Below are 20,645 nucleotides of genomic sequence, written 5' to 3' on the forward strand. Positions count from 1 at the left end.
AGCACTGAGTGTTCTTCCAGAGGACCTGGGTTCAATTCCCAGCATGCACATGGTAGCTCATAACTGCCTGTGACTCCAGTTTCAAAGGATCTCACACCTCACAGACATACAAGCAGGCAAAACACAAACGCACATGAAACAAAAATAATTATTAAGAAAAAGACAGCTGCACTGTGGACTCTAACCCTCGAAAACTCTAAGCCCAATTAAACATTCTTGTTTGTCTGATCGAGGCAGGGTCTCTCTATGGAGTTCTGGCTGTGCTGGAATTTAACTCATTATGAAGACCATCCTAGCCTTGAACTCACAGAGATCCTCCTGCCCACTGTGCCCAGCCGAGCTTTCTCTGATAAACTGGTTTGCTTATGGTGTTTTGTCACTGTAACTGAAAAGTAACTAATCCCACAACATAACAGGTAGAAGTTTCCACCCAGCCAGCTGCCTGAATTTTCTGTCACTGTCTTAGACTATCTAATACCTGTTACTTCAAGGTTCTCCTGAGATCCATCGACCCTTTATTCTAGATCCCCTTTGGGTTGTTTTCTTCTTTTGGTTTTTCTGAGACAAGTTCTCTCTATGTGGCCTGGGCTGGCCTGGAACTCTTCCTCAGCCTCTGAGTGCTAGGGTCACAGGGGAGAGCCACCATGCCTGGTTTTTTTACACTCCTCTTTACAAACAGATTCGTCCACAGAAAACTCACTCAAGGTGAGCTCTACCGCTTGAGGCTTGCTTTTTGCTCTCCCAGTGGTCATGAAACTGGCACCTTCATGTGCTCTCTGTGCACACTAAGGTCTTCTTTGCCCATTTCTAGTTGAGCCGCCTTTTTAAAATGGTATACTAGAGCCAGGCAGTGGTGACGCATGCCTTTGATCCCAGCACTCTGGGGACAGAACAGATGGCTCTCCCAGGATGGTCTACAGAGCAAGTTCCAGCATGGCCAGGGTTAAACCCTCTTCCCCCCCCCCCAAAAAAAAAGATAGTAGATGTTTAAGAGACAGCTCAGCAGTTAAGAGCACTAGCTGATCTTGCAGAGGACCCAAGTTCCAGTCCCAACCCCCACACTGCTACTCACAACCATCTGTAACTCCAGTTCCAGGGCATCAACACCCTCTTCTGCCCTCTGAGGGGACCAGGCGTGCATAGACACACATGCAGACAAAACTCCCATATATATAAATACAATGTTTTAAAATAAATTGCATTATAACAAAACAAAGAGAAATTGCAAGTTCTGCCATCCTTTTGAACTTGAGCTGCTGTTAGATTAAAATGATATTCTTAGAATTAATGTAGGCTTAGTTGTTGGCCTGATGCTAGACATAGTTAACAGTGTGTCTTGATGCCAGGAACAACTATCCAGTTCAATTGGGGACTTCTCCCTTGTTTAAAGGGAGGTGTTACACAAATGCCAAATGAATTTGTTCTGAGCTCAAGCCTTGATATGTAGCCCAGGATGGACTTGAGCTCATGACTCTTCTGCCTCAGCTTCTCCTGTGTTGTGACTCCAGATAATTTTTTTCTTTTGTGTATGTCGGGGTCAGACCCACAGATCTGTGTGTGTTAGATAATAGTTCTATCATGGTGTTATACCCAAGACCACAAGATACCAAATAAGCTGATATAAAACATGACTATCCAAGTCAAAGGGGAGGGAAAATGCCAGGCAAGGTAGTGAGTGCATCCTACAGTCCTAGCGTGTGGGAGCAGAGGCAGGAGGACTTTCAAGTTCAAGACTCACTTCAGGTATGTGACTGTCTCAAAGGTGAAGGAAAAAAAAAAAAAAAAGGACAAAACTACAAACTACTAATAAACATAAAATTTTCAGACTCACAAGGAAAAGGCAACAATTTTATCTTATGAGGTTGTCAAAATTGTAAAGATTTATTAAGTCTTCTATTTAGAACTCCTGCACTTCTGGTGAGAATGTGAAGTGACAAACTATTCAGATGACAACTGAGCTGTCAGAATACAAGGGGACTGCACGTGTGTCTCAGCCTCTGACCCAATGACTCCATTTTTAGGGCTCGCTTGGGCAGCCTGTACCATAGCCCTAACCCTCCCTTGAGTGTGAGCTCTCATTTCAGCGAGAATGAAGGGGACGAGGGGGCAGTGCTGCCTAGACAGTGAAAGGCCTGAGGCTTCTGTCTTGGAGTTCTCGCATCAGCATCTGGCATTTGTGAGGACTCCCAGGTAGCAATCTGCATGCCTGGGAATGGCTCTTCCTGCACTCCAGCAGCCACACCAGTGAGTTCTGTCTGCAGTGTCTCCCTCAGGGTATGCCTTCAGGTGACACTGTAGCCCTGACAGTACCTGACCAACTCAAGAGAGACCTTGTCCCAGGGACACCCAGATAAGATCCAGCTGTTTCAACAGAGTGATAAACCCTGACGTGTGAAGGCTCTACATTTGGGGGAAATGTGTTCCACACCAATAGATAACACAGTATTCTGTTTTCAGAACAGATACTATTCAGATTGTTTCTGACAGCAAAAATGGGGAGGCAACCTAAATGTCCCCTGTAAGGTAATCAGTAGGAAATTATAGCTAGCTCAGACACACAATGAAAAAAAAAAAAAAAAAAAAAAAAAGGCAATTACTCAGATAATTAAGTGAGCTGACATGGAAAGGTCCTCACACTAACTTCAGTTTCAAAGGCAAGGCAAGTTTAGGTGAGAAAGATGTCTCAGCAGGCCATGGCACTTGCTTACCAAACCTGGTGACCTGAGTTCCATGTGGTAGAGGGAGAGAACTGATTCTGGCATGTTGTCCTCTGAGCTCCATACATGTTCAGTAGCATGTGCATTTACACACAATGGGGGAGGGGGAATGTGGGCTGTAGGTGTCACCAGATTGCCCAGGGAGAGCTACAGAGGGTGTCAGAAGAGGAACTCAAGGTCCCTTTGTTATTTTTCAGTATATTTGGATGTGTCGCGGTTAACAAGGATCCCTTTTGTAATTTAAAACAGCAGTAAGATAAAATACACTTTTCTCCTCCAGAGTCATGTTAATAGTGAATGCTGCAACTGAACTCAATCGCTAAGTGTCCTTTCACTGACAAATATGGCTCACTCATTACCTGGAAAAACCGCTGAAAATAAAATCAATTTGCATAAGAATGTTCAAATTTCCTCAAGTTGTGTGTTCCAAGGCTCAAACAGAAGCTGCATGGGTGTGAAGCATCTTCTAGGTTTCCCTTTTTGGCTGGTGCTCAAAGTGGGAAGCCATGGGTTCCTGGCCACTAACTTTAGCTGACTTGCTTCCTTTAAGCACTTGTCACCTGTCAAGCTTCTACTTGACAATGTCAGTGATTGCTCTAAGTCACAGGTTAGCCTTTTTAAAAAGTGTAACTGGTAAGAAATTTCTAGGAGGATAGAGGGGCAAGAGAGGGTAGCAGGGCGAATGTGACCAAAGTACAATGTGCACGCACAGCATGAGATGTCTGTCATACAGAAAGCAAGTGTTTTGTGCACTGACTTAAAAAGCATCTTAAAAAGGAAGGAAAAGCTCCAGGGTGAACCATTCACTGCCTGAGGACGCTGTGTTCAGAAGAGAAAGGGGCATCAGGAGACCCATTACCTTGGCTTAATCATCAGGATATTGGCACACAAGCTCTTTTCAAAGAGAATTTTCAAGGGCTGGCTGTCTTGGAAATACACATTGTGAGTTCTTTTAATACCTTAAAGAGAACAAAGCAACCTCTTAATAACTGTAAGTGCAAAATGAGCAGGCTTTAAATGCCTGCCTTTCACAGCTAAATTAAAGCAATAAAATTAAAGTAATGTTTCCTGTATGGCAGGTGCATTCAACCTACAGTGGAGTATGGCCTTAATGAAATGTGCTGTTGCCCCCTAGTGGACAAGGAGCAACATGTCACAACCTCCGAGCAATCTAGACCAGGTCTCTTCCATCCCAAGGATCTTAAACTCCAAAGGTAGCAGAGGATATCCTTGAACTACTGATCCTCCTGCCTCTACTTCCCAAGTGTTGTGATTACAGGCATGCACCATCATGCTTATGTACTGAAAATCAAACCCAGGACTTCTTTCATGATAAGCAAGCACTCTGCAAACTTAGCCACATCTCTAGCCCCTGAAAAGAAACTCCTTAAATGTGTGTGACACAGTAACTGGTACTACAGGTCATAGAGCTGCAACACTCTTTTTGAATATTTTATTCAGGACTTGTCTTTATAGGAATTTTGACATTTAGACCACTAAATCTGGTCTGAGATTTCTTTTTACTTTAGGAGCAATAGTAATACAGCCTGATTTTAAATGCTTAGTGTTTCAGGGGCTGGAGAGATGGCCCAATGGTTAAGAGCACTGTTGCTCTTGCTGAGTGCCAGGCTTCAGTTCAGAGAACCCTCGTATAGCTTACAACTGTTTGTAACTCTAGCTCCTTCTTCTGGCTTCTTAGAGCACCAGGCACATATGTGACACACACCTATACATGCAGTGCACATATGTGCGAGCAATACACTCATATACATAAAATAAAATAAGTGTTCCTGATTCGAAAGGATTTGGGGGAATATTTCTATAGATTTTATAAGCTGAGTATCCCTAATCTGAAAATCAGGTTTTTGGGGCTTTTAGATTCAGACTTTCAGATTAGGGTGCTCTGTGTGCTAGGCACTAATATGCATTTTTTGTACATTCTCTCTCATCTTCACTGAAGCCCTTCTGGGGAGGGAGGGACTCAAGCACACAAGAGGAAACAGCAGATTGGTAAGGCTAAGTAAGGGTGGCTTCGAGCTAGCTTTCTATAAACTAGACCGCAGGCAGCATGAATTGCAGTAGAAGTCAAAAGATCTAACCAGGGTTAGGCACAGCCAGCTGGTAAAAGTGATTGCCACCAAATCTGATAGCTTTAGTTTGAACCACACTAAATGTACACACACACACACACACACACACACACACACTTTTTAAGCCAGAACTTGTCAGGCCTCATAGATAGATAGACAGACAGATAAAATTGGACATATTTCTCAGCTTATATGTTTGGCAAGATCCTTTGTTGTTTTGTTTTACTGAATAACAAGAAAGACTGACAGACAGACTGACTGACTGACTGAGATGGTTTTAACAATAGCCTTGGCTGTCTGGAAACTCACTATGTAGACCAGGCTGGCCACAAACATTTGTTTGCTTGTTCACTTTTTGGTTTTTCAAGACAGGGTTTCTCTGTATTGCTTTGGAACCTCCTGTCCTGGAACTCCCTCTGTAGGCCAGGCTGGCCTCGAACTCACAGAGATCCGCCTGCCTCTACCTCCCTCCCAAGTGCTGGGATTAAAGGCATGCCCAGTGAGTGTTACATAGCTGTTTTTATCTGTGGAGCTTGCACTTTCAAAGGCAGTGCTGCCTTCAAAGGTGGCGGGTCAGTCAGTGGTTTTTAACCAATTTGGAGTCATTAGCACACCTGCAGGGTACCTTGCAACAGAAACCTAAAAGACTCCAGCCTCCACTTTCACAAGTGTGTGTGCCTGCATCAGGGCTGCGTTTTCTCTGGATCCACTGAGTCCTTTCAGAAGCCCCTTTCTGTGCAGGCCCATCTCTTGAGCTGGCACAGAACTTATGTGAAGAACAGATTCTTAGGGACACTGAGTAATTCATTCTGAGCAACTCTGTGGCCAATGCAAAAGGAAAAGAGAGGGTGGACTGAATCTTTAGGAGGGCCACCCACTCTTTTCCCCCTTAGCGCATGTCTGGTAATCGCCGTCCTGAAGGCTGTTTACTATTAGAGTGAAGGTGACTCGTCCTGTGTGGAAGCTTATATCTGGGCAATTACCTCCTACTAACAGAGCTAAACTGAATTCACTAACTCTCAATTTCCCCCACAAAATCCCAATCTGTATTTCCAGAAGCTAACTATCAGGTGACTTTTCTCAACTGAACTTGAACAGTGTTTCTCAACCAGCTGATTAGCATATAGCTCCATAATCTGCAAATCACAGTAGCCTTGGAAAGAACTAGCCCAAGTCTGGAGCAGCATCCATGGCCCATGGCCCCTTCTCTTCCAGCTTCAGGACTCCAGCATAAACCTGGACAGTAGAAAGTAGCCCAGATATGTCAATTGGCCAAGTAGATGATAACTATTTGGCTATTTGGTAGTCCAGGCTGGTCTAGTAATAGCAAAGTCAAGCATTTTTTGTCAAGGGCAGAGTTTTAGGCAGCTCCTGGTGTGGAAGAGCACATAGTCCCTGCTGCTGGAGGAAGTTACTGTTAGGACTTTTGTTGTGGTGGTATTGATAATGAATCAAACCCTGTGAAGGAAGACAAAGAAAAAGATGAAGAGAAGGAAGGAAGGAAAGGGAGGAGATTGAGGAAGAAGACAAAGAAAAAAGGTGAGGAGGGAGGGAGTGAAGGAAGGGGAAAAATGAAGAAGGAAAAGGGGGAGAGGAAGGAGGAGGCATGAGAAACAGAGGCAGCAGCGGGGGCAGCCTAGACTGAAGCATGCCTGAAGCAGTGTCAAATTCTCACCAAAACCAATGTTACTGAGTGTAATTGTCTGATTTCTCTCACTTCTGTTCTTTGTATCTTTTTTGTTGTTGTTGGGGGTTTTTGTTTTTTGAGACATGGTTTCTCTGTGGCTTTGGAGCCTGTCCTGGAACTAGCTCTTGTAGACCAGGCTGGTCTCGAACTCACAGAGATCTGTCTGCCTCTGCCTCTGCCTCTCAAGGGCTGGGACTAAAGACATGACACCATTGCCTGGCCTGTTCTGTGTCTTAAAGCATCCTATATAATAGAACCACCCTACAAAAATTATTTTAAATGAGGAGCTGGAGAGATGGCTCAGAGGTTAAGAGTACTGGCTGCTCTTCCAGAGGTCCTGAGTTCAGTTCCCAGCAACCACATGGTGGCTCACAACCATCTGTAATGAGATCTGGTGCCTTCTTCTGGCCCGCAGGCATAATAAGTGAATAAATTATATAAATATATTTTTTAAATTATCTTAAATGAATCAGTTTTGCTTAATTTTTGCTTTTGTTTTAATACAGGTATTCCAGGCTGGACTGGAATTTGCTATGTAGCTAAGAATGACCTTAGACTTCTGATCCCCTGCCTCTAAACTCCTCAATACTGGGATTATAGACACATACCACTAAGCCCAGTACACAGTATTTCCTGGGAATAGCACTAACAGAGCCATGCCCATGCTTGAGATGTTTCAGATACTGAACGGCTGGTTCTCTAATTCACCTGGAAGGGAACAGGGAGGAGGGTGCACTAGCTGTCATAGTTGATGAGCACACACTCTGCATCAGGCTCTGTGCCTGTCCCTGTGGGACCCCACTGTTTCCTCATAGCAGCTTGAGGCATGAGGGCAAAGCCACCCCCAGTATACACAGCAGAAAGGGAAGGCTCCTGGGGCTTACGTCCTTCCTTCCACAAAGCAAACAAGCAGTGGCACAGAATTCCCAGCTACATTCTGTGACATTCAGCTTTGCTGTCCTTTTAAGTACTCTCTTAAGATTGTTTGCTATTACATGGATTTAGATTCAAAGAAGGGGGGGGCTGGAGAGATGGCTCAGAGGTTAAGAGTACTGGCTGTTCTTCCAAAGGTCCTGAGTTCAATTCCCAGCAATCACATGGTGGCTCACAACCATCTGTAATGAGAACAGGTGCCTTCTTTCAGCTTACAGGCAGAAAGAACACTGTATGCATAATTAATAAATAAAATTAAAAAAGAAAAGAAATAGAGCAAAGAAGGGAGAAATAATGTTACAGCACTCATACTTAGAGAGAAAAACGTAAGGACTATAAGTACACTGAAATAAAAATATATAATCAGTATAAGTCAAAATTAAGAAGTGGGATTCTAACAGTCCTATAGAGTGAATGGAAAGTTATCACCTTCCATAAGATCACTCCTGAACAAAGAGGATTTGGACCAATGTCCCAGCTATGAATTGGTTTTTCTGAGACAGGATCTCACTATAACTGAGAGCCTGAAACTAGCTATGTAGCTGCACTGGCCCTAATTCGTGATCCTATTGGGTCAGCCACCTCAGTGTGGGGTTCAGAAATGTGTGCCATCACATCTAGCTAGAAAAAAAACAACTTAGATTCAATTGTACATTGTGTAGGGGTTGTGTGTGGCGCGTGCGTGCGTGCGTGCGTGCGTGAGTGAGGCCAGAGGGCAATCTCAGGACTCATTCATTCCTCAGGGCCTGTTTACTTTTCCCCCTAAGATGGTGCCTCACTGGTCTGAGGCTCACCAAGTAGGCTAGGCTGGCTGGACTGCGAGCCCTAGGAATCTGCTTGTTCCTGCCTCTGCAGCACTGCAACTACAAGCATGCATAATCACGTTGTTTGTTTTTTTGAGAAAAGAGGAGTTTTCCTGTGTAGCCCTGGCTCTCTGTAGACCAGGGTGGTCTGAAACTCACAGAGATCCACCTGTCTCTGTCTCCTGAGTTCTGGGATTAAAGGTGTGTGCCACTACAACCCAGCTAGATTTTTTTAAAACATGGATTTTTGAGGGGGTTGGACATTTTAAAAAATCTGCTTTGTTTTGCATTCAGACCAGTTTGTGCCAAGAAGTCCTGAGGAAATAGTAGTGTTCACTGTACAGTATTTAACCTTACAGGTTTTACACCTGTCCCACTCCATACCTGTCTATACCCCACTTTGCAGTAAATCTGTGTACTATGTGCATAAAGATGCTAAGAAACACACTGCTTTCAGTGGCACCTACCATGCTTGCAGAAGAACTGGATGACGACTCTACATTTATCCGATCTGCTGACTATTTTGCACTTCTCTACACTTCTTTCAAGATAATTCAGACATCTAAAGATTGGCAGAATTGACTGCAACACAAATATGTTGTAAACATTAAATACATACTTAGTATGGCTGTCCCATTAACTTTTTAAAGCCCAACAGATGCAGTCTGTGTATTCATAAATGACATTGGAATGATTAAGTCTAGTACAGCTGTTATGTCTTACAAAATGAGTATTTCCCCCACATAAGAGAAAACCAATTGTTTTTACCTTTATTGCCAATTTGCAATTTAAATTCATGGGTATGCTATTATCGATCATGGTGGCTGAGGGTGACCATTGATAATGTTGAAAAAACAAAGATGAGAACAGGATATAGCCGTATGTTGAGTGACAAGAATTCACAGCTCTCAGGGCAAGCTGGAAAAAAATAAGTTATTTCAGAGAAAACTAACATCTTTTGTTTTTTTCAAGAAAGGGTTTCTCTGTGCCTTTGGAGGCTGACCTGGAATAGATCTTATAGACCAGGCTGGTCTTGAATTCGAAGAGATCCGCCTGCCTCTGCCTCCCAACTGCTGAGACTAAAGGTGTGCACCATCACCACCACTACCACCATCACCATTGGGGAGGCAGAGGCAAGCAGATCTCTGTGAGTTCGATGCCAGCCTGGTCTACAGAGTGAGTTCCAGAACAACCTCCAAACCCTGTCTCGAAAATACCAAAACAAAACAAAAAAACTAACTTCTATTCTGAATTAATTCTATTATGAAGCCACAAATATATCCAAATGAAACCAAGGGCATTGATTTTACACATGGATACCTACATATATGTATCTATATCGAACATATATTTACAGAAGCTATAATCCTAAACTCTGAAGCTGTAAAACTGTAAATGTCTATAGTGACCATAATGGTAATGCATGAAAGGTTGGAAAAGTGATAGAAGAGAGCCCTGAATGACTGACCATGTCATACTTTGTCCAAGGGGAGGAGCTAGCACTCAGTTCAGCCATCCTGGGAATTAGTGCCTACAACTGTCAGGTTCTGAATTTTTAAGTGCTTGGGATTATGCCCCCAACCTCTGCCCTTGGATTTGGCTCTTTTAAAAATCTCTTCCTTTACCATATGATCAATCACTTAACACTTTTAAGACAGGTTCACATAGTGCAAATTGGTTTCAGACTATGTGGCTGGCTGAGCTCTGCCTCCCTGGTGCTGGGATTATAGGCCTGTGCCATCATGCCTGGCTTTTTAACTGGACTTACTTACACCTTTCTCAGATGGGTCTAGCCACAGGTCATCACTCACTCGTGATAGAGTCTGTATTGCTTTCCCAAATACTACAGAGGAAAAGAAAGGTGCTGTTTATATTCTTTCTAGCAGTAAAAATAAACCACAGGACTACTTCCACATGCATAGGACTCAAAAACAAAACCTAGGAAAGACAGGAAGATCAACTGAACAACTTAATCACACCAGTCAAATTCTTCATTTGACTCTCCAGTTGAGCTCTTTGTTACTGCCCTGTGGAAATAGGGACAGATGGAAATATTGCAGAGAAGACAACTCAAACAAAGCAGTAGTTATCTAAAAATTGCTGGCAACCATTCTACCCAAACTTCAAGGACTATTCTGTACCACCCACTTCAGCCTGGCTCTATCATTCATTCTAAGCTTGATCTTGGGCAAAAGGCCAGAAAGTAACTGGTTCCCACCAATTTGATTTGTGGGCTTATATTGATTATAACAACATTCATCATTTTGGCCTGCAAAATGTTTAGGTTAGATCATACTGACGTCAGCTTTGCTGCTGTGTCAAGGCCTAGCAAGGTGCTTCACTGTGAGAGGAATTCACCACAAAGTGGTCAAACATATATGTTGCCAAGGAGCTGGGAAAAAGTGATTTGAAATCCCTCTTTCCTGAATATGTCTCGACAATTTCCCATTGATTACATTTGACTTTTAGGTTTAGGGTGGGACAAAGCTCAGGATACACAGTTACTCAGCTGATCCACACAGCATTCTATAGTCTAATTTACCATAAGGAATACTGTATATTCCCTTTATATACATAGTAAGAATTCAATAAATCTGCAATGATATAAAATCTAACAGAATTATTTCCCCTGCAAGCCAATTCCCCTGCTAAAGCTTTTATTCACTTTCTTTTTGGGTTCTCCCACCCTCTTCAGGGGGATGTAACCCATGGCCTTGTACATGCCTGGCGAGCTGGCTGTCCCCAGCCCTGTCATTCCCTTTCATAAGGCTGTGTACAATATAGTTCCCCACATCGTCCTAATTACTGAGCTCAATTCACATATTTATATTTCCTGTGTATAACAAACTCCATCAACGAAGGTGTTAATGTTAGTCTCATTTTCAAATAGGAAACTGAGCTTCAAGGTGACACAATAGCTTGTTCTAGACTTTACATTAAAAAAAAATCTCCAGGAGAATCTCAAAGATAGGCTTTCTCTGGGCTCAAAAATACTTTTGCTGGTCAAATGTTATTTTCTTCTCAACTTCTCCTCACATTAGCCCTCATCAAATCGAGCCCAATGCTACAATTCATTTCATGGTCACCAAATTACTAGGTACAACTAAAGAGAAGGGACTGTCAAGGCATTCGAAGCCCAGCAGGGCGCTCGTGAGGGGCGCTGTGGCCAGGCTTTGCGTCCTCAGTCCTGGCAAAGCACGGCAGCAGGAGCGAAAGAAGATCAAGGAGACACTTCACAGCGTCAGGCTCTCCCTTTCCGAAGTAGCAAAGCAAAACGGCCGCTCCACCTTTCACCTGACCGCCCGTCATCCCGCACTTCAGCATGGCTACCGGGAATCCAGGCATGGCGGGCGGAAGTGCGCCCCCCACAGGCACCCGGATGTTACCCGCACTCTCCGCGATCTCAGCCTCTACTTGCCCCACCTACTCTGACTTCCGCGCAGCACGGTTTCGCTTTCTGACGGCGAAAGACCCTTACGGGGCCCCGTAGGACAGTCTCTCCCAAACCCTGCGTCTTATTGGTGGCGGAAGAAGTGGGCGGGTCCACCAAGGAGTCCGAGGAAGAGGGCGGCGGCGTTCGTGGTGACTGAACCAAGCCCGGTGACAGGATGGTGAGCACCGCGGCGGCGGCGACCCGGGTCGGGCCAGGATGCCGCGGCGTCGGGGACGAGGAGGATCCGGGAGGCTGGGCGGGCGCGGGTGAGGCGTGAGCCTGGGAAGGCCGCGGAGGAGGGACGGGAGGATCGCGGCTGGCCGAGGGTGCGGCCCGGCCTGGCGTCGCCCCTCGCCCCAGCGGCCAGAGGGCGTGCGAGGTGGACCCGGCCTGGCCTCTCGTCCTGTCACGAGATCGACTCCCTGCGGCCGGGGGAGGCCTCGGGGCTTGCCGGGGACAGCCGGCCTCGGTGCCCAGAGAGAAGTAGCCGCTGCCCTGGCCGCTCCGGGCCAGGACCCGGAAAGGGACTGCTTGTCTCCCGTGACTGCTGCGACCCCTGAGAGCGAACTTGTGGGGATCGTTTGAAGTCTGAGAGCTTTAGCTTCCCTAGTCTTTATCAGGCCTTTGCCCCCACCCTCGCTAGATTGCCGCCCCTACGACCGTTTTTACTGTATGGAATCTGGGGAGCAGACGCGTCCCTGTAATCAGACTTTTTAAGGCACCCTTTGCTCTCCAAAGTTTGTAGAGGGTTTCTGGTGAGCTTTGCTGATGGTGCTGATGAAGGTTAAAGTGAAGGCACCTCTCTGATGTGCACGCGTTGCGTTTTTGCAGAGATAATTCTTGTTCAAACGGCCTTTGAAAAGGTGGTTTATAAGCGTTCCAAAGATGTGTGCTTAAATTCACCGGATTTTTGCTTCTACACAGACCACAGTTTAAAGTAGACTAGTTAATTTATGGTAACTTGGAGACACTTTCAGGGAAGAAGAAGTAGCTCCCATCATCCATGTTTCTGAAGTCGTTTCGAGAAGTGAACACTTTTGTATAAGGGTCGTTGCCCTGCTATCCATCACGTTTCTTTTAAAAATTATTTTTTTCAGTGTTTGTGTGTGTGTGTGTGTGTGCGCGCGCGTGTGCGCGCGCGCGTATCTGAATGATTTGTGTACATCACAAGAGTACAGGTACCACTGGAATCCAGAGGGCTTGGGTCCCTGGAACTGGAATTATAGGCAAATATGAGATGCCATGTGGGTAGTGGGAACCAAATCCGGGTCCTTTGCAAAATAAGCAAGTGCTTTTAACGACTGAGCCACCTCTTGACGCCTAAGTCAGGCTATTACGATGTGGCCCTAGCTGACCTGGAATTCAGAGATCTGCCTGCCTCTGTCTCCTGAGTGCTGGCCCCAAAGGAGTGTGCCACCACACCCAGCATGTGTTGGTTTTTAATTGTCTTAATCTTTCCTTGACATTTTCACCATTTAATTATGTACTCCTGTTAGTAATGTCATCTATAGCAAATAATAACTTCCCTTGGAGCATGGTTTTTCACTACTAGGACTTCAAACATTAAAAAAAAAAAAAAAAAAAGAAAAAAAAAAAAGAAAGAAAGAAAAGAAAAAGAAAAAGAAAACCAGTATACTCCAGAGATGGTAAGACCCCAGGAACCAGAAAAGGATAGCTTTAACCTTTTCCTGATGAATTCTTCAAATTATAAATATCTAATCTTACAAAGAGTAAACCGAATGAGAATGAAAGAAAGCAAGATGAGAAAATGTAGAATGACATTGGCAAGGCGAATTTGCTGTGTGGGGGTGTTTGTTCTGTGTCTAAAAGTAAAGTGAGTGGTTTTTGGAATTATTTTCAGCACAGCTGATTTTTAACATTTCCTTTCATAACATTCAGAAATCATTAACAAATTTTGCATATTTGATATGTTTTTTTCTTTTAACTTTTGTTGCTTTCTTTTAACATTGGTCATGTTTCACCCTTTTTGTTTTTGTTTTTTTTTGTTTTTTGTTTTTCATTCCCTTGTCTGCAATCAACTTCTTCATTCCACTAAGGCTGGGCACAGAGTAAGTTTCTTTTCTCTGCTCCTACTAACAATGGTGGTTGGGTGGCTCATAACTGATCTTTCAAGTAGGAAGTGACCCCATCCCCATGCTGCCTTTGGGTTGTTCATTTTATGAATGTAACAAGACTGTTTCCAGATTCTTTGCTGCTTCTCCTGTTTGTCTAACCTGATTTGTCATCATGAGTTTAGGCAGGGGCACTTGTGACCTGTGTCATGCATTTCTTATAACTTGGTCATGAGCAGAAAACCATAGAATTCTTGGTAGCTCCTGTGTGGCCACTTATCCACTGACAGTTCTCACATACTAATAGTCAAGGATATTGATGGCACCTCATAGAATTGGTGTCCTCAGTCTTGATACAGTACTAAGTCTCACTAATGTTCTTCCTGATACATTATGACTGAACAGTTCATTTTTAGTCCCAGCGATTTTCAGCCTATTTTAGACATACCACCCTCTCAGGAGTTGAGAATTCTTTCTTTTAATATAGAAAATGTTTTTCAGCATCCCACAGTAGCTCTCTTCATCAATCCAAATCTGAAGGGATCCCCTCTAAAATGAAGATTGTTCTGTGTCAAGGTACTTGTCTACTAATTAAGGTGGATATTTTGTAGTGGATTTAGCTTTCACAGGTTTCCCCCAAAGTGCTCATTTTGTGACCACCCATTCTTCAGCTACTCTGTGTCCTGATAACAGTTTCTTTTCTTTACAATCATTTTTGTTGCCAGATGAATCTAGCTTGTTCTAATAATCATTTCACACATTTTCGTTTTTGATTGGTTTTCAATTTTAATTAATTTTTTAAAAAAAATTTAGTTATTTTATGTGGATGTGTTTTGTCTGCATGTCTGTCTGTTCACCACCTGTGTGCCTGGTACTGCCAGAAGAGGTGTCAGATCCCTTGGAACTGGAGTTACAGACAGTTAAGAGCCACCATGTGCTGGAAATCAAACCTGGGTCCTCTGGAAGGGCAGTTAGTGCTCTTAAGCACTGAACCATTCTCCAGCTGACAAATTAACTATTTTAAATTAATTTTAACATTATGGTGGCAAAAGTATTTGTTTTATCATGTTAAACATGTAATGCTGTCTTTGATACTGTTCAGTGATAGCCATGTCTTGAAAAGCAGAGTGTATGCATTGATGAATGGAACTGTACAAGAAAAATCCTGTAAGGTGTGCTTATACTAATCAACATGGAAAAATCTCTCTTTTGTTCTCAAAGGGGCATGTGTTATCTTTAAATGAACTTTTAAACAATATTCCTACAGTTTATTTTGTTCAATCTTGAAATTTTTTTAAATTTAAAATTTCATAGGACTGTTCCCCCCCCCCCCACACACACACACACCTTTTTTGGACAGGATTTCACTGTGTAGCTTTAGCTGGTCTGGAACTTGCTGGCCTATGTAGACCAGGCTGCCCTGAATTTACAGTGATCTGCCTGCTTCTTCCTCCTTGGTGCTGGGATTAAAGGAGTGCCCCATCATCCCTGTTTTAGGGTTGGCTTTGGCTTTTTAATTCTTTGGTATTTAAGAGCAGATTTTATTTTTGTCATCTGAAACTTTTTTTATTTTTAGATTTACTTATTATGTATACAGTGTTCTGTCTGCACACCAGAAGAGGGCACCGGATCTTATTATAGATGGTTGTGAGCCACCATGTGGTTGCTGGGAATTGAACTCAGGACCTCTGGGAGAGCAACCTCTGAGCTATCTCTCCAGTCCATCTGAGACTTTTTGTGGCAACACTAAACTACCCCATGCTAAACTCCTCACTCAAATTATCTGGCTTTTTGTTTTACTTCTCTAATGCACATAAATCGTTGTGAAAGTGTTATTTTTTTAAGTTTACAAACTATACTAAGGGGGCGGAAGAAGTATTTTTATCCAGATAATGTAAATATGACAGTGGTGGTTTCGAGTGAAAATAGCAAAACTTATAAATAAGGAGCTCATGTGTGCACAGGTTCATCTATTGAGACTAAAACATAGGCCTTTGTTCCCTGCAACATACTGCTAAGAATTTTAAGTAACAATATCAGTTAGTTTGGACTAATGTTCTCCAAAGAGTTCTTAGCATGCATTATAAAATTAACTTTTCCCCTATTAATTTATTTTTATATTTAGGTACGTGTGTGTGTGTGTGTGTGTGTGTGTGTGAGTGAGATAGTTTCATTCTGCCACATTGCCAGGCCTAGAACTGGAACTTGCTTGCTGTGTAGCCCAGGTTGGCTTGGAACTAGCAATCCTCCTATCTCAGTCCCTTGAATGGATTTACAAACACAAACCACTGTACCCTATATATTCTCTCTCTGTCTCTCCCTCTGTCTCTTGCTCTCACTCTCCATCTCTCTCTCTCTCCTGTCTCTTCCCCTTCCCTCCCTCCTCTCCTCCCCTTCTCACTCCCTCCTTTCCTCTTTCTCCTTTTTGAGGGAAGGTCTCATTGTATCACTTTGTGTAGACCAGGTTGTCCTCAAACTGCCTCTGCCTCCTGATTGTTAGGATTAAAGACATGTGCTACCACTGCTCAGCCATAGTCAATGACACAAACAAACAACAACAACAAAACCTTTTGTCTTCATGTCACATAGCTAATCACACTAGCCAGTGCAGTACCTGTAAAGCTCAGATGAGGGCATCAGATCCACTAGAACTGGAATTCTGAGCTGCCTTGTGGGTGCTGGGAATTGAATCTGGGACCTCAGCAAAAGCAACCAGTGTTCTTTAGCATCTAAGGCATCTCTCTGGCCATGTCATTTCATGTCTGATAATTTGCATTGACATTGTTTTTATTAGTGTTTCAGGAAGGATCACTGTGTCATCAAATGCTATAGATTATAGCAGTTTGTTGTTCAGTTTGCAGTTTTCATTCTACTTAGTGTCATTTATGGGTTTCTAAATCAGTCTATTTTACTTTTTCTGAGACAGTATCTCTGTGTGGCTGTGGCTGACTTAGAACTCACTATGTAGATTAGGCAGGCCTTGAACTTGCAGTGGTCTCTTGCCTCTGTTCACCTATTCCTGGGATTTCAGGTGTGTGCTCTTACACCTGGCTACTGAATTGTTTTAGAAAACTTGATTTATTCTATTTTTTATTCAAGATAAGATTAGTGTAGAATGTGTTTGTTGACCCAAGATAGGAACTATGTTAGTAACTTCTGCTCTGCTCTGTTGGGTTCTTGGAATGTCTGAGAGTTTAAAGGGGTAATCATGGGAGAATCATGTTGTTTGCCATCATGTCTAATGCAGTGTTTGTTTCACTTTGACACCTGAAGTTGGTGTTGGTGTTAGGAGATCTGCACATTCCACACCGGTGCAACAGCCTGCCGGCTAAATTCAAAAAACTCCTGGTGCCAGGAAAAATCCAGCACATTCTCTGCACTGGAAATCTTTGCACCAAGGAGAGTTATGACTATCTCAAGACTCTGGCTGGCGACGTCCACATCGTAAGAGGAGACTTCGATGAGGTGCTGTTTTTCTTTCTCTCTCGTCTGTGTCCCATTTTTGCTGCTTTGCATAAACTTTATCCTTTAGATGAATTTTTCCACCGTTGTCTCCCCCTAACCCCCAAAGTTACCCTCAGGCCTAGATAAGTTTGGTGGTAGAACACTTATCTAAGCATATACAATGCCTGGGTTCAATCTTCAACATCACTATTATTTGTCACCAAAGTATAAAATTACAAGTGAAGTGTCCATTAGTTTATAGCCAGTATGGATTTAGGCATTCTCAGATTTAGGGACACTTGTACATATGTAATATGATATTAGGTATAAGAGCCAGGTCTAAACAGCAAATTTATTTTTGCTTCATTCCTACATACCTTTTATGCATAGCCTGAAGATACAAAATGAATTCCTGGCCAACTGGGTATATAAAACAAGACCTGTTTGGAGGTGGAATAAAATTAAGAGTTCTTATGCCAGGTGGCAGTGGTGCATGGCTTTAATCCCATCACTTGGGAGGCAGAGGCAGAAGGATCTCTGTGAGTCCAGGCCAGCCTGGTCTGCAGAGTAAGTTCCAGGACATTGAGGGCCACACAGTGAAATCCTGTCTCAACAAAACAAAAATAAAAGAGTTCTTAAATTTCTGCTTTGCCCATTAGTTATTAGATAATGTGATTCTTGAAAGTTACTTTTCTTCTGACCCTCAATAAATATGTTGGAATTGAATAATTCACAATAAACATGATTCTAAAATGAAGAAATTATTTGTGCTCCTAGGAATCTTAAGCTTCTCAAATGTTATTTAACTTGGTTGGTGCTTTCAAAGGGTTTAGAGCCATTCTGGGTAAAGATGCTTGCCACCAAGCTTTATGACACCTGGTTTGATCCCCAGGAACTCACATGGTTGAAGGAAAGAACTAACTCCAAGTTGTCTTTTGTCCACATATGTACAGACACACATACACACAAAATAAAAATTAAAACACAGAGTTCCTTTATATCAAACAGGATGAGCATACAGTATTCATATTTAGCAGACTTAAAAAAGATTTAGGGTAAGCTGTAAAGGTGGCATGGTGATAAAACACTAGGGAGATAGGAAAGAGCAGCCTACTTGTTAGTTAGAATATAGGTCCAGTGTATTTAGAAATACATTAAGGCTTCTCTATTTGTGTTAAAGACAGTTTAATTCATTTCTTAAATACACAAGCTCTAGAGTCATGTAACCAGGGTTTGGATCTCACCTCAACCACTTATTGGCGTGTAATCTTGGGCAAGCTATTTCAGCTTTGCGCCTTCATTTCCTCATCCATAAAGCCTGGGATGTAATTTAAATAAATCCCAGCCTATAGGTCATGTGCCTTAAGTTATGAAAATCACAAGTCTAGGGGATAATTACTCTTTCTAAATTTTATATTGCAACGTTTGTGTGTGCATGCATGCATCAGTATGTTGTAGTGCTTGTGTGAAGGTCAAAGGACAACAGCTTATGAAGTCATTTCCCTCTTTCCACTGTGTGGGATCCAGAGATTGACTTCAGGATTGGGGGCAAACACCTTTACCTGCTGAGCCACCTCACCAGCCCAGGAATAATTATTCTTTATAGCTCGCCCTAGAGAACCCACATTCTACAGAAATTAACTCAATAAAGGGTTGCTTGGCCCCTTCTAGTTTACATTGGCTGAATTGGGTTTTAAAAACCATTGCAGTGTTACAGACTGAGAAGAAACATTTTATAAATGTATTTGTTGTAGGGTGCTATCTAAAGATACCTATATGAAATTGAATATTTAAACAAATTGATATGTTTCTTTCTATTTGAAATGTGTATTTTCTTTATGTCTCTTTTTTATATTAGAATCTGAATTATCCAGAACAGAAGGTTGTGACTGTGGGGCAGTTCAAGATTGGTCTGATCCATGGACATCAAGTTATTCCATGGGGAGACATGGCTAGCTTAGCCCTGCTGCAGAGGCAGTTTGATGTGGACATTCTTATCTCAGGACACACACACAAATTTGAAGCATTTGAGCATGAAAATAAATTCTACATTAACCCAGGTTCTGCCACTGGGGCGTATAATGCCTTGGAAACGTAAGTAATTGCATGTGTGACATTTTATAAAGAGAAATACAACATTTAATAAGAGTCTGTGTGGTGGTGCACACCTTTAATCCCAGCACTCTGGAGGCAAAGGCAGGCAGATCTCTGTGAGTTCAAGTTCAGCCTGATGTATATAGTGAAACCCTGTCTCAAATAACACACAATAAAACAGGTAAATCTTTATGTCAGCAAGCTCTATTATTCTTTTCGTTCTTTTTTGAGACAGGGTTTCTCTGTCTAATATAGCCTTGTCTGCCCTGGAACTCACTTTATGTAGACTGTGCTGGATTCAAGCATCCAGAGATCTACGTGCCTCTGCCTCTGCCTCTCGAGTGCGCCACCACCACACAGCTACTGTTGTTCTTTTCAACATGCAGGTAACAGTCGTGTTTCTCTTGAGTTCAATACCTTGAATTGGAATTTATAGTGTTCAAAACACTAACACTTTATTTCTCTTTCAGAAATATCATTCCGTCATTTGTGCTGATGGATATCCAGGCTTCTACAGTGGTCACTTACGTCTATCAGCTTATTGGAGATGACGTCAAAGTAGAACGAATTGAGTATAAAAAATCTTAAAGCTAGGCTTGTCTTGATCATTTTTTTTTTCCATTTCCTTGTTCAGATCGATTAATTAAACACTTAAGAGGCACACAGTTGTATCACTTTTATAATATTTTGCACTAAAATGTCTTCTCTGTTTAATACATAGTTGCTCTAAGCTTCTTGTAAACTATAAGAATATACTTAGTTTGCAGTACACTGTTTCTATGAAAGGAAGTCCATCATACAGTACAGGGCCATGTTAGAAAAACTGATCCTTGGGGCTGGAGAAATGGCTCAGCCATTAAAGGCTAGGCTCACAACCAAAAACATAAGAAAATTGATCCTTGTAAATATCTTCCTAGTGAGTATTTGGACTTCATTACAAAATTAGTGCATGAAGAGAAAGAATCCAGAATTTGTATGTATGTTTTTTCTTCTCTGGTAATAAATGCTTACCTTCCATTTAGACTTTCTTGAAAACCTGTGATTAATTTTAAAACCACAGACTTGAAATCCCAGCACTTAAGAGACAGAGGCAGGTAGATCTCTTAAGAGTTGTATGGCGTGCCTGGCAGTGCACACACTTTTAATTCCTGCATTCAGAGGCCAGCCTGGTCTACAGAGCTAGTTCCAGGACAGCTAGGGCTGTTACACAAAGAAACCCTGTCTCAAAAAAACACAACACTCCCCCTCTCCAAAATCAGAGGGCTGGAGAGATGAGATGACTCAGTGGTTAAGAGCACTAGTGCTCTTCCAGAGGACCTGGGTTCAATTCCCGGTACCCACATGGTGGCTTACCACTGTCTGACACTGCAGG

The 20,645-nt window shown here is 42.7% G+C and overlaps 2 protein-coding genes across 4 annotated transcripts in view; one reads left to right on the top strand and one right to left on the bottom strand.

The window, feature by feature from the left end:
- Rad9b (RAD9 checkpoint clamp component B) overlaps positions 1-11,846 on the bottom strand; it is a 25,559-nt gene extending 13,713 nt beyond the window's left edge. The window contains exons 1-5 of one of the 3 annotated variants that reach the window (XM_051176601.1): positions 11,709-11,846; positions 10,003-10,073; positions 8,999-9,148; positions 8,698-8,812; positions 3,577-3,676 (exon numbers count right to left, since the gene is read on the bottom strand). In XM_051176601.1, coding sequence (XP_051032558.1) covers positions 3,577-3,676; positions 8,698-8,812; positions 8,999-9,049 — 266 coding nt within the window. In that variant the 5' untranslated portion in view covers positions 9,050-9,148; positions 10,003-10,073; positions 11,709-11,846. Of the gene's footprint in view, positions 1-3,576; positions 3,677-8,697; positions 8,813-8,998; positions 9,149-10,002; positions 10,074-11,517; positions 11,637-11,708 lie in introns of those variants that run through there. The other 2 variants (XM_051176599.1, XM_051176600.1) reach the window with 2 other exon arrangements.
- On the top strand, positions 11,696-20,294 carry Vps29 (VPS29 retromer complex component). Its single transcript, XM_051176602.1, has 4 exons — positions 11,696-11,841; positions 17,009-17,200; positions 19,038-19,273; positions 19,744-20,294. The coding sequence occupies exons 1-4, from the start codon at positions 11,839-11,841 to the stop codon at positions 19,859-19,861; spliced, it is 549 nt and encodes a 182-aa protein (XP_051032559.1). The 5' UTR covers positions 11,696-11,838; the 3' UTR covers positions 19,862-20,294.
- The last annotated feature ends 351 nt before the right edge of the window (positions 20,295-20,645 follow it).

Source organism: Phodopus roborovskii, unplaced genomic scaffold (assembly GCF_943737965.1).
Source record: "Phodopus roborovskii unplaced genomic scaffold, PHOROB, whole genome shotgun sequence".
Taxonomy (NCBI): domain Eukaryota; kingdom Metazoa; phylum Chordata; class Mammalia; order Rodentia; family Cricetidae; genus Phodopus; species Phodopus roborovskii.